We start from the raw sequence: 20,613 nt of genomic DNA, 5'->3' as shown, positions 1-20,613 counted from the left end.
TATTTATATCTCCATTTTATTTGAGTATGTTTAGTGATAAATTGTATAGAAATTGTACTTTGTGACTGACAGTTAACTGTAAGTTTTACACATAAAGACAAGATGAAGCTCCACCTGTTAACTGAGAATTTTTGACACATAAGCCAAACTGCAGAATCAATTTCTTACAAGTTTTGTAAACCGGCCCTGATCTCCAAGAAGTCATTCCTCTAGTGTGAAGTCTACCTACAGTACATGTAAATACAGCAGAGCATCACTGTATTCATACAAAACAGCCCCCCCTCCCCCCCCATGTACATGTTACCATTACACATATAGCACACCCACTCAGTACAAGAATATGATATTATTAATAATCATAATAATAATAATAATAATAACACTATAAGGTAACTTTACTAACATTTCCCTCCCTTCTGGTTGCAGACTGACTCCAATCATGTCGCCCAACCCTCCGTTAGCCTCATCCGTTTGACTGACGGGCTGTGGCGCTCATCCTGATTAGGCAAAGGTCGGAGAAGGAAGCTGTCGTTGCCGTGGTGATCGTCACGGTCCTCGCTGCCTTCGTACGAGCTCCCGCAGCTGGATGCGCTGTCGCCGGGGGAGCGGCCCGGTTCGTGGGGACCCCTGCCGGCGATGGAGTATCCAGCCGTGGTGACGCCTCCTCCAAGTCCCACGCCCATCATGCCAACGCTCCGGTCTCTGGGAGGGGATGCTGGCTCAGACTTGATGTGGAGGTTCTGATGGCTGGAGGGTAGGTTGAGGTTCGAGTTCTGGCACAAGTTCCTTTAAATGAGAGCAAGTTACAGGAATGTGCAGAAAATTTTAATGACATTTTGAGAAAATCTTCACAAGACAATTTGAACTTGTGCGCATTTCCATCCTCTACCTTACATGAATATACAGTATATAACAGAAGTGAGTACACCTCTGTACAATATCATTTCTGTGTCAAATGATGCAAAACTGTATCGTCTACAGTTGAACAGTGGGGTGTTTGCTCTGATGTAAAATAAAAACACTTTAGATTTACTTAATTAAAAAATATAGGTCCTGCAGTAGCAGCACAATGCAACAAAAGTCAGTTGAACTTTCTTTACAGAAATTTGAATCTTTGAATTTTTCAATAACTCGTATGTCCACCTTTATGTTTTATGACAGACTCAATCCTCATCAGCATGGAGGATAACACATTTCTGGAGAGATGTTCTGCTTACTAATGTTTGCAACTACAGAATATTTTCATTATCAGTGGTTTTTATTTTATTGATAATTGTTTGACCCACAAAACATGTCAGTGGTGGAGGAGTTCTGGAGTTAGTTAACAGTTGCCTGTCATGGGTTCTGAGGCCTGATAAGATATATAGCAGCCACTCACCCCATGTGTCCGAGCGCAGAATGCTGTAGATTCTGTATCTGCTGCTGCTGCCAGCTTGTCACTGATCCGAGACCAGAACTTCCAAACCCAGACAGAGAGGACAGGTCGGTGCCGAGGGAGAACTCTGAGAATGAACCAGACGGTTGCTGTGATTCTATCCTGTGGGAGCCTCTCGTTTGTTGCCAAGCAGTGGTAAACTTTTGTCGTACTCACCTGTGCCGTAGGAGGAGGACAGTGCAGAAGGATAACCGCCCATCCCCTGACCAGGCACCGTGGCAGCAGAGAGAGAGACTGCAGGAGTGGACAGCGTCTGAGCGGTCTGGGAGTGATTTATTCTCTGGTTCTGTAAAGAGAAGAAGAATCTATCAGACATTGCTGTACAGAAAAAAAGTCCAAATTCTCTGATTGTAGCCTCCTAAATGTAAAGACTTGTGAATATTTTAGACCAGTTTTTGGTCATTTAAAAAACTAATTGATTCATTAACAAAACAAACAACAATGGAAATAATCGTTCGCTGCAGGCCTAGAGCACATGTTCAGCCTAATGCCTAATGATACCTGCTGTCAAACAAAGTGTCCTTAAATCCAGTTAACCTCTTTCTGCGGCAGTTATTTTAGGTTGCCTAATGTCCCATTCCTCTGTCTAATGAGTTGCAGTTAATGGCTTTAACTGAAAAAACATAAATCACTAAATTATTTTGTTTCTGCAAAACATAGGACACAGTTCTGACCACCTCTGATTTCATTAAACATTTAATTGGCATGCATTCAGGGTACTTCTTGGTGGTAAAAGAAGAGTTTAAATGGCCTCTGGGAGTGTTTGGAATATCATTTGTTAATTTCAATACAACAGTATCTTTTATAAACGTCCAATTTCACATATTTGTAGCATATAAGTTACTAATAATTCTGAAAGCTGTATTTGTATGATACAGCTAATTATTTCTAGTAAATTTTCCACATGTTAACAGACTCCAGTGTCCACTGACTCCAGGGACACTGCTGCAGAAAAAAGGTTAAACTGATTCTGTGTCAGCATCTGACCAGTGCAGCCTCCTCCTTCAGCACAACATACCTGACAATAAAATCTGAGATCTACTTACCAACATGAGGTCAAAGTCCTCACACTGCAGGGCAGCGTTAAAGCACAAACTAAAATTAGTCTTTGTGCTTAATAATGCACTTATGAAATAAAAATAAAGTAGAACTTAGAGGGAAACACTCACAACAGTCGGCATGTTGTTGCACTTGTTGGAGGGCGGCATCAGTGTTCGCAGGTCGGGTTTGCGGCTCATGCTCATTGAAGGAGGACTCTTGTCCTGCATGTTCTTGGAGACTCCTGCTGGAGACATCAGGCCGGGGGAGCTGCAGTGGTTGTAGCTGCCATTTCCTACAGAAAGACAAAGTTTAAATGCAGCTTTTATTATAAATGAACACAACTGTACTTGCTATTAGACACTGAAATGGGTTTAATAAAAATTATTTCAGGGTCTTAACCTTAGTATACATTGATCTTATTTCTCTGATAGAAAGCACTTTGGCTCAATGTCTGTTAATAAATTGTTATTTATCCAATTTCATCAAGCTTCTCTATCTTTTTGTTTTCAGATTTTAAATTATTCTCTTCATATTTTATTTAATTTATAAATCTGTCTTATCTCAGAATTTATGTTCTGATTGGGTGAAAGCAATGATTGCGTGCCTTTAATTTATTCATGATCACCTCTGGTATAAGGTCCTTACAGGACACATTGTTCATCAATGTTGGACATTTGATGGTTGTGCGACTGGAGAGACAGTGTCTCTGGCTTTAGTGTTTGATAGTGTTGATGACCTTGTTGTCTCTCTTGTAAGAATCATGTTTTTGTGACAACAGTTTTCGAATCAACTAAAAAAGTTGAAGTATAAGTTGTGAGATGGCATTTTTTCCGCTTTTCTGCTGAATAACAAGGCCTTTAACTGGTCTGTCATCGTCTAATTTGTCGACTGGAGGAATATGAAGAACTTGAGTCCTACCGACACTGGAGACCACAGTGCTGGGCAGCTCTGAACCCATCAGACCTGCAGAAAACAAGCAAAGTTGGCACTGCAGTTCAAATGAAATGTCAATAAATTAAAAATACTAAAGGTAAAATGTAAAATAAGTGATTGCATAAGTATTCACCCGGTTCCACTCAGTATTTAATAGAGGCAATGATGGTGATGTACCTGCGTTCCCAGTGCTGGAGGGCCGCTGAGGGGACAGGCTGTTTCTCTGCAGGGAGGAGTGTGACATGGGCAGCACGTTGTGGTTGCCCAGACCCCCCCCAATGCCCTGGTGGGAGTACAGCAGCCCACCGGGGTTGCCACCGGGAAGGGACACCCCCATGTCATAGCTGGATGGAGGCAGACCCTGCTGGACCAACAGGAGGACTTGATGAGGCGAGGTGCAACCAAACTACACATCACTAACAGAGCAGAGGTGAACTTACACAGAGTCTCTGCCTGTTAATCATCAGGTCGATGTCTTCGTTGATTTTGCGGTACTTGTCGTCCGACTCTGGGCTCTGGCCAGCAGAGTCGTCGGCCTCGATGTCGGGGCTGTCACAGCCGTTTAAACCCTTCTTACGCAGCGTCTGTTAGAAGACAAGACAAACACATCTGGATGAGTCACTGAGTATAACTTCTATTTTTACTGATGTTTGCTTCACAATCTCACACGTGTAGAAATAACAAGCACGAGTTTTTTTTAAAAGATGATTGATTATTAGTTAAGGATATATTTGGAACTGATAAACATTTACAGCGAAAATGAAAATCTTAATTAAAATTTAGAAAAACAACCAAATCTGAAGAAAAGTTCCCATCTGACCCCATAAAAATAAGCTGTTTCTTAACAACTTCGGTAGATTACATGAAGCAATGCAAAATTTTACTTTCATACCAGGTACAGGTGCTGAAGGTACAAAGTAAAAAAATGCATAGCTTTCAAATTTACTGTTCCAGCATTTTTGAGCCTTCACGACTTCCCAAGTACAGGACATAGACACATGGCATTTTCAGGACTGAAAAAATAACTTATCAATAAACTAGATATAAATAAATAAATAAATAATTTTCCAGTGTTGGTATCCCCTGTGGGCAGACTGACTCCAGCTCTCTTCAATACTTGTAAAAATATGTTATTCTTCTTTTTTAATGATTTTTTTATAATGGAGTTCAAAGTTATTTCTGAGTTTTCTGTACTTCTAGTCATGGTTGTGCTGTTTCCATAGAGTTGCAGTAAATAAAGAAAGAGCCCACAAAAAATAACAATGAGACAGGTGCAAATAAAACACATAGAGACTGCTTGGAGTTCAGAGGGTTAAATTAAAAAAGAAGCAGTGCTGACCACAGGAGGGCGCCATCTGAGCAGGGATCCACCACAGAGACTCCACAAACCAGAAGTTACTCAGACAGAACCCAACTAGACCTGAAAATTTTTTTTGAGTGAAGTTCAATAGGCCGATCAAAAAGTCACTCATGTTCCTCTGACTTTTTTTTCTTTTCATGTGTAAAAGCGAGCATCAGATCAGTCACGTGTGTTGTGTGTGTGACTTGAACACTGTCAGTGTTGTGAAATCGTTCCTCGCTCAGGTATCGGATGATATGACGGTGTGTGTTGTACAGTATGTGGTTTGGCTCTGAGTAACCTGCTTCAGCACTTCACAGCCCATTAGTCCCGTCTGTCACTGCACAACGGCGGCGCTATCACTCGGCAGTCAGACCAGCACAGCTATCCCACTCATCCCAGTCATGTCCACCTGTTTTGCTTTAGAGGGGAGGAGGGTGAGGCAGCTACCACCAATGCTGGCGTGGCTGCCGGAGGGATTGGCCGTAGAAGGCTATTTTTTGCTCCTGTGTGCCGCAGAGTTTCTCGTCACTCCCATCCCTCCCTCGCAATCTGTCAATCTGGCTGCTCTATTAAAACATAAGAGCGAATCCACTAGCCTACTTTCCCCTCTTCAAACACACACAGAGTACACAGTGTTACGACACAAACACAGTCCTTCTTCAATTGAAACGTGCTGTAGCCAGGTGGAACAAGTACTCAGATCATGTACTCTAAAGCAGCAAATACTCCATTACAGGTAAAACTCCTGCATTGAGAAGTTTTGTAGTATTATTAACAAGATGTACTCAAAGTCTCTAGTCTCAAGATAATTTCACTACTTTTACAGTTAAGCTCTTAACTTGGTCATTCAAAGGACTAGCCATACAGGCTGTACTAGTCTATACTATCCAGATCTTACATCATTTCATATTATAATAGTAGCAGGTTTTGTTTTTTTTGTTTTTTTAAGACTTAATATCAAGGAAAAAATATTTGGAAATTGCTCTTTTTACATGTACCTCACAATGAAAATCAATCAGTGCCTCCCACTCGACTCTCTTAAATTCAGCTGACTTTTTTTGTTCAATAATTTTAGTTTATTTAATGAAATCCTGCAAAATTTTACCTTCATACTATGAATATGTACCATTTTTAATAAACTTTTTCAGCATGTTTGGAGTCCTCATAACTCCATAACTGCAGCAGATAAACATTCAGTTCTCAGGGTTGAAAGACAAAGAGCTCTGGTAAAAACTGCAACCAAAACAGGTGTCACAATCTAAAGCTGAAATCTGTTGGATGCACAATTTTTTCTATAACCAACCTTGAGCATCAGAATCAAAATACACGATATGTATGACACAGTGTCAGAGAAACAGCCATCGAATGTGTTATCTGTTAAGCGTCTTATCACCATGTGTGAGAGGTGGTTGGTCAAAACAAGTTGTAGTAAATTAAAGGTCTCATTTGTACCTACATTTCCATGTCAGGCTCATATAGTCATGATTCCTTCTGTGTAAAAGCAGTTGTTACATTTGAACACTAGTTACATTTGAACACTGGTGAATGTAGCTTCTGTCTGTGAAATGGAATAACAACAGTGGTGTTCACATGTTGTATATGGTAGTTTGGACAAATCACAGTAATCAAACCAGTTTGGAGCATTCAAGTGTTTGAGAGTCTTTTGAATTCTCCTCTGATGGTGTTCAGTTCTTAGTCTGTCAGTTTGTTCTGTTGATGAGTTTTCTGTCCTCAGACTGTGGACAACAGTGATGATGTGTGATCTCCAACACGTGACATGATTGTGCATGAAAATGCCTATACTAGAATACCAATACTCCATGTCATAGACATTAAGACAGTCTGCTACTTCGACCATGATGATCCATGATTTATGAAGGGGAGATTGTCTGTGATGAATATTTTGAATTTTTGAACTTTTAGTCACACTAAAACATTAACATGTCTGAAGACACCAAATTTGGTTTTATAAAGTTGTGATGGATGTATTTTTGGTATTTTTTAGCACTTTTCCTTTCAACCACTGAGCCTCACAATGTCCTCTACACAGTTATGAAAAGTTATCTATCCTGCCATCATTTTATGGTGACTCGTGGAACAACTACATTTTCACAATCTTTTTCCCTAATATTAAGGCTGATGATCTTATCATATGAAATGATGCAAGATCTGGATAGCTGAGACTGAGAAAACAAGACGCAGCAGGTATATTTTGTCTGTATAATGGCAAAGACAAGAGCTTAAAGGTAAAGTTAGCTAAATTAGCTTGAAAATAGCCTCACAGAGCTCACTGGGTTGTTTGTTCTTAAGGGCATCCATAGAAGTATTTGGTCTGAAGTGGACATCATTTACTGTTTTGGCCTGTTTGTTTCACAGTTAACTAGTACATTTTTAAAAATGATCTGTGATTTTGGGCTGCCATCACTGTGGGATATTTCAGTAAAAAGAAAAAGAATGGTGTCACAGCAGCAGCATAAAAATGGAAATACTCGAGTATTCGGCTGTCAGTTACTCCCAACCACAGAGCAGGAGAGTGTCGGGGTGGCTGTGTGAGGCGGCAGGTGGTTTGAATAGATTCTTGTCGAGACAGAGAGGGAGGGGGGAGACAGCTGAGGAAGTGGGGGGAGGGAGGATGCCATAATATCATACCAGCCTCCCCCCTCCTCGTCATCCAAGATCCATTCATTCCTCCTCCTCCTCCTCCTCCTCCTCAAGCCTCGCCGCGTTGCTTTTCCATCGATTTTGTTTTCTCTTTTTAGCTTCAGTTACTTCCACCTCTCTCCTTGACAAGAGTGGTCTCCTTCTCGTCCACATCACACGATGCTCTCAGTGCTTCTCTAATGGAGAGTGCGTGCCAGGCAACATGACACGCAGCTTTTACAACAACCCGCTGCTAACCTACTGCTCAGGCCGCACATCAACCAAAATTACCATTTATCAGCCCCACATTATGTGCACAGACACAAGATAAAGCTGGAACGCTTCCGTTTTCCTGCTCATTTCCAGGAAACTTTCCTCAAAGTCTCCTAAACATTAGCTGCTGTAAACTTCAAACAGAATTCCTAAAAAGTCCCACAGAGCAGCTTGGTCCTACGTAAGAGGTAAAAATAACAATAACGACTGCAATCATTTTTATCAGCAGGACTTGTTGTGTCTACTCTTGACGATATTTTGTGAATCAGCCCCAAAATCCACCACCACATTTAAAAGACATCTTCTCTTTAATAAAAAAAATAAAAATCAACAAAATGAGACCATTTATCAGCTTGAAACTTCAAAAAAAAAAAAAGAGAGAGAGAGAAACAATAATCACTGGATGTTCAACTTTGTGATAGTCCTTGAACTACTCATGTGTGAAGTGCAGATTGGTCAGTAAACTTTATCAAATCTGAACTTTAAAATTCCTAACAAAATACATTCCTTTAAACTGAAACAAACAAACAAAAAAAGAACATCCATCAGCTGACACCAACAGTCACGTAACAAAAATCCAGGGAGTTTTTGGAGGCTGTGTTTACACAGAACAGTAAGGAGACAAGAAGAGAGACTGAGAGGAAAATCAAACATACTGAATCAATAAAATAAAAGCAGCATTACTGGAGAATAGTATACAGTTGTTGAAAGATACATTCAGCATGGTGAAATATCTCCTGAAGCTGAAGCTGAGCAGAGTGTAGAAAGGTTTGCAGAGGTTGTAAAAATGTAAAGAGTGAAATCTCTATAGTATGTATAGCCTCCATGTTTTGTCTGTGTTGGTAAAACCTGTGGACACTGATAACAGGTTTTGTCAAACTTAGTCAGTTACATAAGCAAATCAAAATAAAAGCTTTTTTCTTTATATGCACATATATATATATATATAATTTAGGGCTTCCTAACTGTGATATACTGCACAGAGGACACTTCTGAGTTCTCTCTACTTCTAGCCATGGTTGCTGTTTCCATTGAAGTGCAGGACTTTGTCGTGCAGTTCAAAATGAGCCCACTTTCATACCAATATTTTTGTGCTTTTATTAACTGACATTGTTTTAGTAAAGCTTGAACTTTTAACAGAGCATCGCTACACTCATGTGTTGCCATTTTTACTTAAGAGTGTTTTTCACTCTTAAGTAAACACTTTATTAGGACCGATTAATTTTATATGAACATGTTTTTACATGTTTACTCATGGTCAGAATCTAACTAAACTGGTCAGAAAAGGAAAAAGGAAGGAGGGAAGAGGCGGAGGAGGTTGTGGGTTACTCAGTCTGAAGTTGCTTCTCTTCCTATTCTTTATTTTCCTCCTGCGGCTCACAGCTCTACGCAAACACTCAGTCATTCACAGCAAACCACAGTCGCACACACTCACAGCCCGTCATGCCTATTCTTAGCCATGTTCTGGGCTATTTTTAGACCACTACCGGTTTCCAGCCATTTAGCAGGGAGGGATCTCAGCCAACACAAAGGAACTGGACTGACTCTGCGAGCACATGTGAGTTTCATCTGTTTCTAATCTGAAGGCAGCCACACACACACAGCAACGCTGCACAGCAGGCTGAAGCAAAAATAAGGTTAACGGAGGAAAAGCGAGGAATGCAGAACTCCTCTGGTTTATAAATAGCAGCAAGGTTCCCAGGCGAAATCAACGCAACACAATACGGCGATAGTTATCTGGCCTGTAGCCTGTAAAACACACAAACAGGGTGATGCCAACCCGCCACATGAGAACAAAAAAAGATGACCAAAACAAAGGAGCCTCTCTTCTGCTGAATTCCTGTCTGGCAGATATTTCATTGGCCTTTTCACAGCTATGTGGGCGTACTATCATCCAACCCCCATCCAACTCACTTTTTCCCTGTTGCACTCCTCCACAAGTGAAGGAAAACTGGTTGTCATGAGAAAGACAGCAACTAACAATTTTATGATTATTCAGTAAGTTTCTTTTTGTCTGCAAAAAAAAGCCAAACAAGTCTTCTTTTAACATTCCAAAACCCAAAGTTATTAAGTTAATACTCAAGATTATTTTTTGCTTCAAAATCATCTAAAACCGTCTGTTTTGTAATCAGTTAATCTTTTAAACTCCAAGCAGTTTTTTCTTTGCGCTTGTCACATCTGTACTTACTGTGAGCTCATTTTTCACTGCATTATAAAGTTCAGTGCCTCTATGGAAACAGCACAATCCCGGTTAGAAGCATAATAAACTCAGAAATGTCGTCTGTGCAGTATGGGACAGTTATAATGCCATGAATCAGAAAAATGTCTTTAATTACTTATTTGATAACAATTAGCAAAAACATCTTTTCATGTGAAACAAGCATTACCAATACTGGAAAAAACAAAGGGTGAGTCTGTAAATAGTTTATATATATAGGATAACTATATATACTAAAATATTCACATTTTAACAAAAAATGACTAAAAAGAGAAAAATTTGCTGGAAACAAGGGGCATAACTCCCATTTTGGGTCATAACAATATATTATAAAGCCTTGTATCACTGTCCACAAAACTCAAATGTTCCCGTGATAGGGCAACAGCTCAAAGCCACATTGGGCTCCATCTGCCATCAGTGTTGATTGGATGGGCACCTTTTCCTGGACCAACAGTACACCAGCTCAGAGCTGTCCCTTTTTTTTTTTTCTTTGATTGCTTCAAACATTTTATTTTCTATGGACAGTGATATAAGGCTTTGTAGTATACAGTTAAGCACCAAAATGGGAATTACACACCTTGTTTCTAGGTGAGGCCAAGAACTTTTTGAAGCACCCTTGTACGTGTGTTGGCTTTCATCAACTTAAAGCCTGCAAACTGTGTCTTCTGCTCTTTGTGAAGTTTATAGACCAATGTCGGTGCTGAAAAGTGGAAAAATCCAGATGTTCAGACTTTGCCCTGTGTGCAGAGGAAGCCTGTTTTACCTATATAGCTGTGTTTGTTTCCATGAAGGAGGGGCTCTGAGGCTTCCTCTTATTTGGGATGAGGTTTGTTGGGCAGCGTGAGAGTTGGCAGCTGTGATTAAAGAAATACTTCCAACACAAACAGGATTAACTTTACTGGTATTGTCTCCGTCAGATGAGAAACTTGACATGAATTTCATGTCTGTGCAGTAGTGCAGGAGTCAGGACATGGTTAGCCTTGTTTAGCAAGTAAAGACTTGAAGCTGGAAGGAGCAGCAAGCCCAGCTCTGTGCCATTTCTTCAAAGAATGTCACACTACATAGCAGACAACATGTTTGCTATCAACTCTATACCCTGCCAGTGCAAGATAGCACCATCTAATAAATTTCATCCTTGAACAGTGTTGGTAAAATGTAAGACATGTTGATTCTATTTTTTTTTTTCCTGATAAATGGTCAAAAAAAATGTTTTTAATCATTTTTTATGATGGCATTCTACCTGTGTCATGCTGACAGAAGACATTTCTGAGTTCTCTCTACTTTTAAACATGGTTGTGCTGGTTCCATAGTGGTGCAGGACATTAAATTATAGTGAAAATGAGCCCACAGTGAGGAAAAATGTAACAGGACCAAATCAAATGCTTAGAAACTGCTTCAAAGTGGGGAAATACTCTGATTTCTCAACTCAACCTCAGACAGAAAGAAAGCTTTATTCCTCAAAGTGTTGAACTGCTCCTTTAAAATCAGTCCTTCCAGCTGAGAGCAGCTCCAACGCGCTGATCTGGCACAGCGGGAGCAACCTTGGCACCGCCGCAGCATCATGTACAGCCGTGCATTGTTGCCCTACGCCGTGAGGCTGCACATGCCTCCCAAAGATTTCTATCCCTTAAATCATCCAATCAGAGAGTAGTGAGATTAAGTCAGGTGTGCTGGCCGAGTACCAAACACTATCAGCTAACACAGGAATCACACTGAAAACACGTGCTTGGACAAACTACTACTTCACACACACAGACACAAACGCCTCCAGCTGCCCCATCTCCATGAGGATGATTGGGAAGTTGTTCAGTTGTGTGACAACATGACAACTGCAGCTGAATATCTTAAAGACAGCTGACAGCCCAAAAAGTTACAAAATGGAACTTCAGTTCAGTTCTTTTCTCTGTTTTTGAGGTCAAAAACAAAATTTGACATTAAAATATCAGAATCATCTTTCAAAACATCATTATACACAAAAACCAGCATTTACCTTTTTTTATGGCATGAAAAAAAAGACAATAAATGTTCATGGTCAAAGCTCCATTTTTACATGCAAATGGCTAACTGTCCAATTCTAAGCTAAGTTTTTCTTGCAGTAAATAAAAAATATGCAAAGTTCAAAGTATTGTTTAAATAAACTTAAATATAAATATATAGATATGTAGATATAGATATATATATGTATGAAGGTTAATTATTTAATGATTAACTTTAGAATCTACAGATGGAGCAGAGTCGGTCAGAATATACAAATGTAGCTTTTATATGTAAAGATTGTTTTATTGTTGGCTTTCATCTCTCAGTTCTAATCCAAACAAACACAATACTTTCACTCTATGAAGGAGTGCAAAACCAACAAAAGCCGAAAGGATAACACAAAGAGAAGACAAAGGTGGAGAGCAGCGAGGTTGAAATGTGAGGTTAAAGTTCAGCAGGTCCAGTGGCAGCAGTTACGGCAGTAAATAAGTCAGACTGTGTGGATGCGGCGGAGATGAAAAGGCTGCCTGCACGGATTACACTAACAAGCTAAATAGGATTGTGGCAGATTACAGAGGATTACCGTGGGGTAAGCCCGGGTGTGGTGAGGTGGGCCAAGAGGCCATGTGGTTGGCCGCGTGGATGAAAGGGCTCAGGTGAACGCACATATATGTTTGTACATGTGCACACAAACAGCACACATAAGCAGCAATTCAACACCACCTGTGGCAAGACTGTCAATTTTACTCAGAATTTACCCTCAAATTTTCTTTTAAAAAATGACAAATGACAGCTCCTGGTTCATTTGATAGGAAACTAGCATCATGGTTTGCACATGTTCATCAGTATACAGTGCCTATAAGGAGCATCCAATTTAAATTCAATCCAATCCCATTAAATTAGCTATGATTTAGTGCTGAAGCCACTCCATGTGGCAACAGACATGCTGCCTGTGATAAGTTGAGCTAAGTCCCGGCAACAGGGATGCTGACTGAAAGCCATTAAGTGCTACAAAAGTCTCAGTCATGGTGGCCCATTGTGAGCTAAACTCCTACAATGCTTTCATACAAACACAGAAAATCAGAACTGTCTGTAGTCTAAGCGACTACCTCCTTGAGTCGCTGTAGTATTAAACCCAACACAACTAAGTACTACAGCTAATCTACAATAAATTTTTTGACGTGTATCTGTCGTCATCTGCCTTACCAGTTAATATATTTTTAACACGTTAAACTATTAACAAGAGTTAACCAATAATTGACTAATCATTAAAATCCCTACCCAACGGTATTATTATTAATGAAAATTAACCTAAGTAATTTAAGCTTTATGGATAAAATCCTTTAAAAAATAAGGTTACCCTGACTGAGATTGAACTAAAGTTACTATCCCAACAACATATGTGAAAACATAACAAATCCAATGATTCCTTGGATCTCCCAGAGCAAGCCATGTTTTTGTTTTTATCTTTAAATCTACAAAATACTGTGGATCAAAGCTGAGAAGAATTTCATTTCATCTTTCTGGTTAGGCTGTAGTGAATCAAAGAAAATCTTGGTCGACTCAACCAATTGATTAGTTGTGGGAAAAAAAGAAATCAGGAGCCACTTGCACATTTTACCTCTGACTGTCTCTGTCACTGCTCACAGCATCACAGCTACTCTGCACTATTTGATGTTCTCAGGGAATTTATCCCATTTGTTTATGTGTACCTTTATACATATTAAATTGTATTATATTTGTGAAGAATCAATAAAATTAATCTTTTTCTGGAGATGAACTAAATGGACCACAGTGCACTAAGAGCATGCTACCTGCTTAACCAAAATGAAATGTAAACTAACAAAATGTTATATGTTTTCTTTCTTTTTTTTCTTTTTTTTTTACTAAAATTGCTGCCTTATGTTGTGAATCAATCCATTGTCTTTACGTCCAGTTCTTTGTTTCATCAAAAATGCTCATTACTGGACAACTAAAATTATTATTACTTGCAGCGCTTGTTGGCCCACTCCAAAAAGGCTACATCATGTTGAAAGGCAAACGTTAACTTTAGGCCCTGCAGATCTTCTTTAAGGTTGGCAAAAGTCCACAGTGACTAAAGACTTGTTTACCAACAGTCTTCTCATTCACCTCTGTGCTCACTGTCTGTTTCAAGTGGTTACGTAAAGTCAGAGCACACAGAACCTCAGAAACCAGCAAGAGGACAGTAGATTTTAAAAAGTGTGTAACTGATTCATTGACTAGTTGTTATCTATTAAATAATAACATCTACATCTAATTTGATAGTCTACAAATCAGTTTGAATATCTTTTTAAGTAAAATCTGTCTACATTTTGTCATTGCAGCTTCTTATATAATTAGTTTCTGGGGTTTTTTTCTTGACAATAAACTGAATACGTTAGGGTTGTAGACAAATCAAGACAGTTGAAATCCAGGGCTTTTGAAAACAGTAATTGATATTTTCTAACATTTATCACACTTTAAACATCAAACAACTAATGGACTAATCCAGAAAATAATCAACAGTGAAAATATTGGGTATTCGCAGCTCTAATCTAAAAGCACACAATTGAAAAGTTTCCTCTAAAGCCACTCTTTTAAATCACACGGACACTAAAGCTTTGTGTTGACGTAAAAAAAAATAAAAATAAATCAATCAATTAAAAGTTATGCATGGCTTGCTCATAGGGGATCCTTAGATATGTTGGCTTTTCATGTATATTTTTGTAGGGTCAAAACGTCAGCTCTAATTTTGTCACATTAATAGTCAGGGTCATTATTTTGACCAGCTAACACATAACTTACTATTATTCCTTCAAAACTTTAAAGTCAGCACTTTAGAGTTTCTAGAAAGTATTTGTATAATTTGCAGTAAATAGAAGCCAGTGTGAAATTTTGAATACATTTTATGGGAAAATAGGCGGAAAAAGTGTGTTGTGTTGTTAGCGGGTGGTCCCCAGTGGGGGAAAACTGAAGTCCTGTCGTCACTGCTCTTAATAAAATAGAGAAAATGCAACTTGTATACAACTGTCTTTTTAATAAATACATGACTTTTGGCTGACTCTAGCTTTGTCAGTGTCACAGATCCACACTGCAGCCTACACAGTTGACTTGTGGCAGCTTAAATATGACCTTGGTGTCACGGTGTGCTTAGCTGGGTGCAAGTGTGTGTTTGCATGTGTAGTGCACTGGCTATTGTGTTGTCCTAACACTGTTACGTAAGTCAAGGTTTGCTCTAGTACATGCTGTATCACTGTGCTGTCACTCACACATCCACACAAACTGTTCCGCAGTCAGTTCCACAAACATACACCTGTACCATGGTTTAGATCAAACTACTAAAACAGCAGCGAGACTTCAAACATATCTACATCCACAAAGCTGTCAGGCATTTTACTGGGACAAACTCAACAAAGGCTGTAAAAACATAAAGTTGTCTTTTTGTAGCTTTCTTGACTAGACAGAAATGACTAACAAAGTCTTCACTGCTGTTTCCATCAGTTTCTTAAAAACACTGTTAGCATTCTTCACAACACTGTCTGCGAACAACAAATTATCAGACATGTTCATCTTTTTTGCTCTTTGGTGTGTAGTAACTACCAACTAGTTTTAAACATAAAAGCCTTTAGTACAGTGGTTACTAATTAACATCTGTGGCAGCGACCAATCAGAAAGCACTGGTTAACAGGAGTGGACTGTATTTTATGGTATTTTTACACCATTAATACAACACAATATCATCCAACGCAAGTTACATCAGTCATCCATTTCAGATTTGTTTTGTCTTCCAACTTACAAAGAAAAGAATGTCCTGGTTCTGGCTCTTCTGCATGTGTTACCAACAACATACAGTTTTAAATGTGACCTCTTGTTTTAAAGTCCTTACTGGTTTAGCTCCACAATGTGTCAAAAAGTGTGCTGTACTTACGTCCACGATGTCAGAGTTGGTCCGGCTCTCATGCGGCTCATTGTATTCGGTATATTTGAGCAGAACTTTGTCCATGTCGGTGCTGGCGTACTGAAACAGCTTGTTGGTGCTGTTGAAGATGATGAGGGCGATCTCGCAGTCGCACAGCACGCTCAGCTCGTATGCTTTCTTCATCAGGCCAAACTTACGCTTCGTGAACGTCACCTGGAGAAAAGAAACACTATGAGACGTCTGTACTTGTGGATTTACCACTGCTGGAAATCATTCTTGTTTTACTGCCTATGCTGTTGTTTGGCTTGGCAAATGGAAGTTATTTGCGTCTAACTTAGTTTACCCCGTTTAGCAGTTTGTAAATCATGCCTCTGCATTTTTTGCTTTGATCCAGAAATATCTTAACAATCAAATGGATTATCAGAAAATTTGGTTCAGACATTCATATTCAGTAGACGATAACTGATGGCCTCAGTGATCCTTTTACATCAGTGCCATTGAGTCAACATTTGAATGTGTCCAGTACTTTGGTTTAGGACCAAATACCTGAAAAACAATAACAGTCCCATCAATCTCAGCTGCACTTTGTGTTTAGTGCAAGCGTAAACTTTTGATGAAGTGCCTTCAAATGCCACTGATGGCTACAAGATGCTGGCTCAAAAAAAAAAAAAAATCCGTCAAGCTGCATCAAATTCTCTCAAGAATTTCTGAGACGATATGTTTTCAACAAGTTGTTTTGGTCTCAGTCACTAAATTCAGTCCCTCTGATCAGGGTGCCGGTGGTCATTTTGGAACCGATGTCTTTGTTAATAACATCTGAAAGCTTCAGTCAGGCCACTGACTGACAGTTTTGATTGGCAGTTTTCTCTTTGGTTCCTGAACTCTTTCACTGTTGGAGCTTCTATTAAAAGAACATTGGTTTTTATAGACACACAGCTCTACTGTGTTTGTGGTTCAGGAGTTACAAACATTACTGGCCACTGCTGGAATCATCTCCCCTTGGAATGTAGATGCACTCAAACTATAAGCATTTTTCAAACTAGGCATGAGGTCCCAAATTCTGCCAGTATACCAAGCTTCATGTTTTTTTTTTGTTTTTTTTTTTAAGTGAACATACAATTTCAAATCTGGCACAAATCACCTGGACTATTACTTTTACAGAAATTAGTACAACAGAGAAAAGAGAAGCTGCTTGAGGAAATAATTAAGTCTATACACAAAAAATGGCACATCGCTACATTGACAGAATACTGTCTCCTGCTTTTGCATTATGAGCAATAATGTTAGGCAAAGTAAAAAAAAAAAAAAGACACCTGTGTGACCATGGACATGATCAAAAGATCAGGCCAATTGACTGGCCCAGGTGAGAAATCCTTAGATAAAACATTTATGTACTATCTAGAGAATACACCAAACAGCCACAGCATTAAACTTACTGACAGCTGAATAGTTTCAGTATTAATGGAGTTCTGATGCAATGCCCAGCTGGGAAACCTTGGGTCCTGCATTCATATGGATGCTACTTTGACACACATCTAAAACTAGTTGCAGACCAAAAACAGATTAAGTTGTATTTTGCAGCTCCAGCTATTGAATTGTTCTGATAACCTCGAACTCACTGAAGCTAAAATGTCCCTTCAGCAAAGCTAAAAAAACATGTCCAGGAGATGAAACCCAAGCCGTCAGGCTGTAAACCAACAAGCAGGTTAACCAGATGAAACTGAACCTCTTTATTTAAAGGAAATGATCCCTGACTGCACAGGAAAACTGCTCACACTACAGTAAGAATGAAGCAGTGAAGATGAATCTTTACCTTCACATTGTCTTCCACGTAAGTTTGACTAACCTAGAGGTTCGATCATGTGATCATCTGCTTGCGTTTGGACTATTTTTAACACTGCCACCACTTTCCCTCACCTCCGCCATCACAGCCAGAGGCATAAAAATCAAACTCACGTTGAATGAAGCTGCAGCTTTTCATTGAGTTTCTAGATGATGTTTTTTGCTATGGTAAAGTTTTTTCTCACTGTGGACTCATTATTTACTGCAAGATGAAGTCCTGCACCACTATGGAAACAGCACAACCATGACTAGAAGTAAAGAGAACTGAGGCATGTCTTCATTGCAGTAAGATAGAGTTAGAATGACAGAAATAATTTTGAAAAAGACAATAAAAGTAGAATTTATATGATTAATTTACAGAAAATTGAATAAAACTAGGGCTGAACCCCAATATGCGAATATTCAGTCGTTGTGGTGGTATTCGAATCGCAATTTTGATATCCAAATATATTCACTCTTTCTCCTTCTTTTACACTCAAACACAACAGCAGCTGCTCACATAGACAGACACACTCTGGCTGATATCATGTGACGCTCACACTCAGCGACTGTACAGAGCAAATCAGCGCAACATGACAGCAGAGTGACGAGGGCACACTGTCGATGGGAGTTTTGCATGGCTGCTTTGTCACACACAAGTGCACACATATGAACACACACACACAAAGTTCCTCTCTTCCTGTTATGTCAGGAAATGCAGGCACATGTGCTTCCTGACCTCCGTCACAGGACTGACCTCACCGTCCTCCGCTGGACCATACACTGGTACCAACGCTTCTCTGTGAGGAGGAGGCTGCTGTTTTATCCTTACAGGGATATATGTTTCATTTACACTTAACCCTTTGGACACCAAAACCTGTCAACAGGTTTTAAAGGCATATTATCTTCTTTTTTTTAAATCATCAACATTACACATTTTTTCAGCCAGAAACTATAAAAACAGAAAGAAAGATGTACAACTTTTTGATGTAAAATACTCATGTGTGGTGTGCTGTTTGAAATCTAAACCAAATCTAAGCCCCCAAATCTAAAAAAACAAAAACAACAACAACAAAAAAGGTTTTTTTTAGGTGACAGTCTTTATACGATGTAACCAGGTAAATATCAATAGCATCTAGATTTTAAAAAATATATATATTTCAGTAATGGTAACACCTGTGGAAACTTGGAAAAATGTTACACATGTTTATTCTAGTTTTGGTTCAAATAAAATTTCAGAGAATTTTTTATTTTTTTATTTTATAGTTTATGGCATTCTAATTGGGTCATATTACACAGAAGATATTAGTGCTCACTACTCCTGTCATGGTTGTGATGTTTCCATAGAGGTAAAGGATTTTATATTGCATCGATCCAACTGCTTGTAATTCACATTTGTGCCTAAGCTTTGCTGTTTACTGTTGTTACTCTGACGTTTGACAGATTCTAAGGTGATTGTCAATGTGTGTATTTGCTTACATGTCGATTCCGTTCATCCATAATCCGAGCTATCTGAATCTTTTTCCTCCCCATCTTCGCTATTTTTCCTGTTGCTCTTCCTTTTTTTTAATCACAAGTCTCCTCTGGCTCCTTCGATTAACTTTCAGGTCCTTGTGTTATTTTCACTTCTCAATCCCAAACTTCTGGCTGGCTTCTGCAGAGAAAAGAGAAACAAAACATGATGGCATTAAAAACCGAAGGTCAAGAACTGTTTCATACTTCCAAGTGCACGATTTTCAAAAGATAATGTCAAAAAATCAACAGCCCCCTTTATAAAAGAGCTTATATTGACAATAGATACAATTTTTTATGAATGGGATGTAATAAAATGAGAATATGCATCATTCCCACACACATACAAGGATGAGAGAAGAGCATAAACAGGTTTTTTAGATTTCTGCATCAACTCATCGCCCAGGCGACACAAACAAAAAGAACAAAACAAAACCTTGAACAGAAACGTGTATGAACACCACATCTAATTCCAAAAACTGGCTTGCGTGTGGGTGTCATGTTGTGCTTTGGTGAAGAGGTTAACCGCCATGCACGCACAGACAGGCAACATATTGTGTGTTTTCATGTCGCTGCTGCTGGATCCCCCCGACACACCCAGAGAGCAGCTTCCTCAGGGGGTTAACTGTACGCTCTGGAGGAAGCGAAACAACCTGGCATGTCAAAATGCAAATAATACACATGCAACTGCCTGCCCCTGTTATACGCTGCATACAACAACAGCTGCAGCTTCTGAAAAACCACACTTGAAGACGGGAATTTAACCGCTCGCCAGAAAACTTCCTCTGTGGGTGGAGCTGAATGAGGACAACTGAGCGGGAAACACCTCGACCGTCACTAAAGTCTGCTCAATCAAGGTTTTTACAATCAGCGTTCAGTGAGTTTGAATTTGTATAAGGATATCACATTTTGAAAGATATTTTCACATGAGCATAATGAACACTACCCAAGAAAATTTACAGTCATTTTAGATAGGGACCAAAAACTGAGTTCTGTAAAATATTTTAGCAGAATTTTAAGAATCTCAGATGTTGTCAGAGCTGGGCATTTTTGTATTTTCAACCGCAAAAACATGTACCTGGGAAGCCATTGGCAGACAAGTCACCATTCTTAAGTGGACTTAGATTACGTTTATTTGCAGAAAGGAAATCCCTCCTGCATTGTCCTGGTTCACTTGTCTTGTGACAAGCACTAACCATGACGTTCGTTAAACATGAGATTTATTGTGATGTGTGTCGAATTGTCATCAGTTCCTCTGTTCAGTGTTTATGTCAAGTATATCTATGGGAACATTCAGTGGGCAAAAATTAGCTGCGCCTATGTTGTTTTGCATGAAAACAACTTGTAACTTTGCATATAGTACAAAGGTAAAATTTTGCATTGTTTCATTAGATGTACTTAAGTTATTGTATATAAAAAAAAATCTGCTGATTCTGAGGAGCTCAGGTGGAAGGCAATGATGGATTGAGATTGAGCTGTTATTCTGACCAGTCCAAACTGGA

The 20,613-nt window shown here is 39.2% G+C and overlaps 1 protein-coding gene across 2 annotated transcripts; it reads right to left on the bottom strand.

Annotated features, from left to right (window-relative positions):
* Positions 1-6: 6 nt before the first annotated feature.
* LOC103375381 (myocyte-specific enhancer factor 2C-like) lies at positions 7-19,255 on the bottom strand. Of its 2 annotated transcripts, none has more exons than XM_008305645.1 (9): positions 19,079-19,255; positions 15,788-15,991; positions 3,850-3,993; positions 3,587-3,773; positions 3,395-3,439; positions 2,605-2,768; positions 1,592-1,721; positions 1,379-1,502; positions 7-786 (listed from the first exon to the last, which is right to left on the bottom strand). In XM_008305645.1, exons 1-9 carry the CDS (start codon positions 19,130-19,132, stop codon positions 438-440), a joined length of 1,401 nt encoding a protein of 466 aa, XP_008303867.1. In that variant the 5' UTR covers positions 19,133-19,255; the 3' UTR covers positions 7-437. The 2 variants fall into 2 exon arrangements, with proteins under 2 accessions (XP_008303867.1, XP_008303868.1); XM_008305646.1 differs by having other exon boundaries at positions 3,587-3,770.
* Positions 19,256-20,613: the final 1,358 nt, after the last annotated feature.

This window comes from Stegastes partitus, unplaced genomic scaffold, assembly GCF_000690725.1.
Source record: "Stegastes partitus isolate 25-593 unplaced genomic scaffold, Stegastes_partitus-1.0.2 Scaffold2573, whole genome shotgun sequence".
Classification (NCBI taxonomy): Eukaryota; Metazoa; Chordata; class Actinopteri; family Pomacentridae; genus Stegastes; species Stegastes partitus.
Note: the sequence above shows the minus strand (reverse complement) of the source record. Positions and strands in the feature narration are given on the sequence as shown.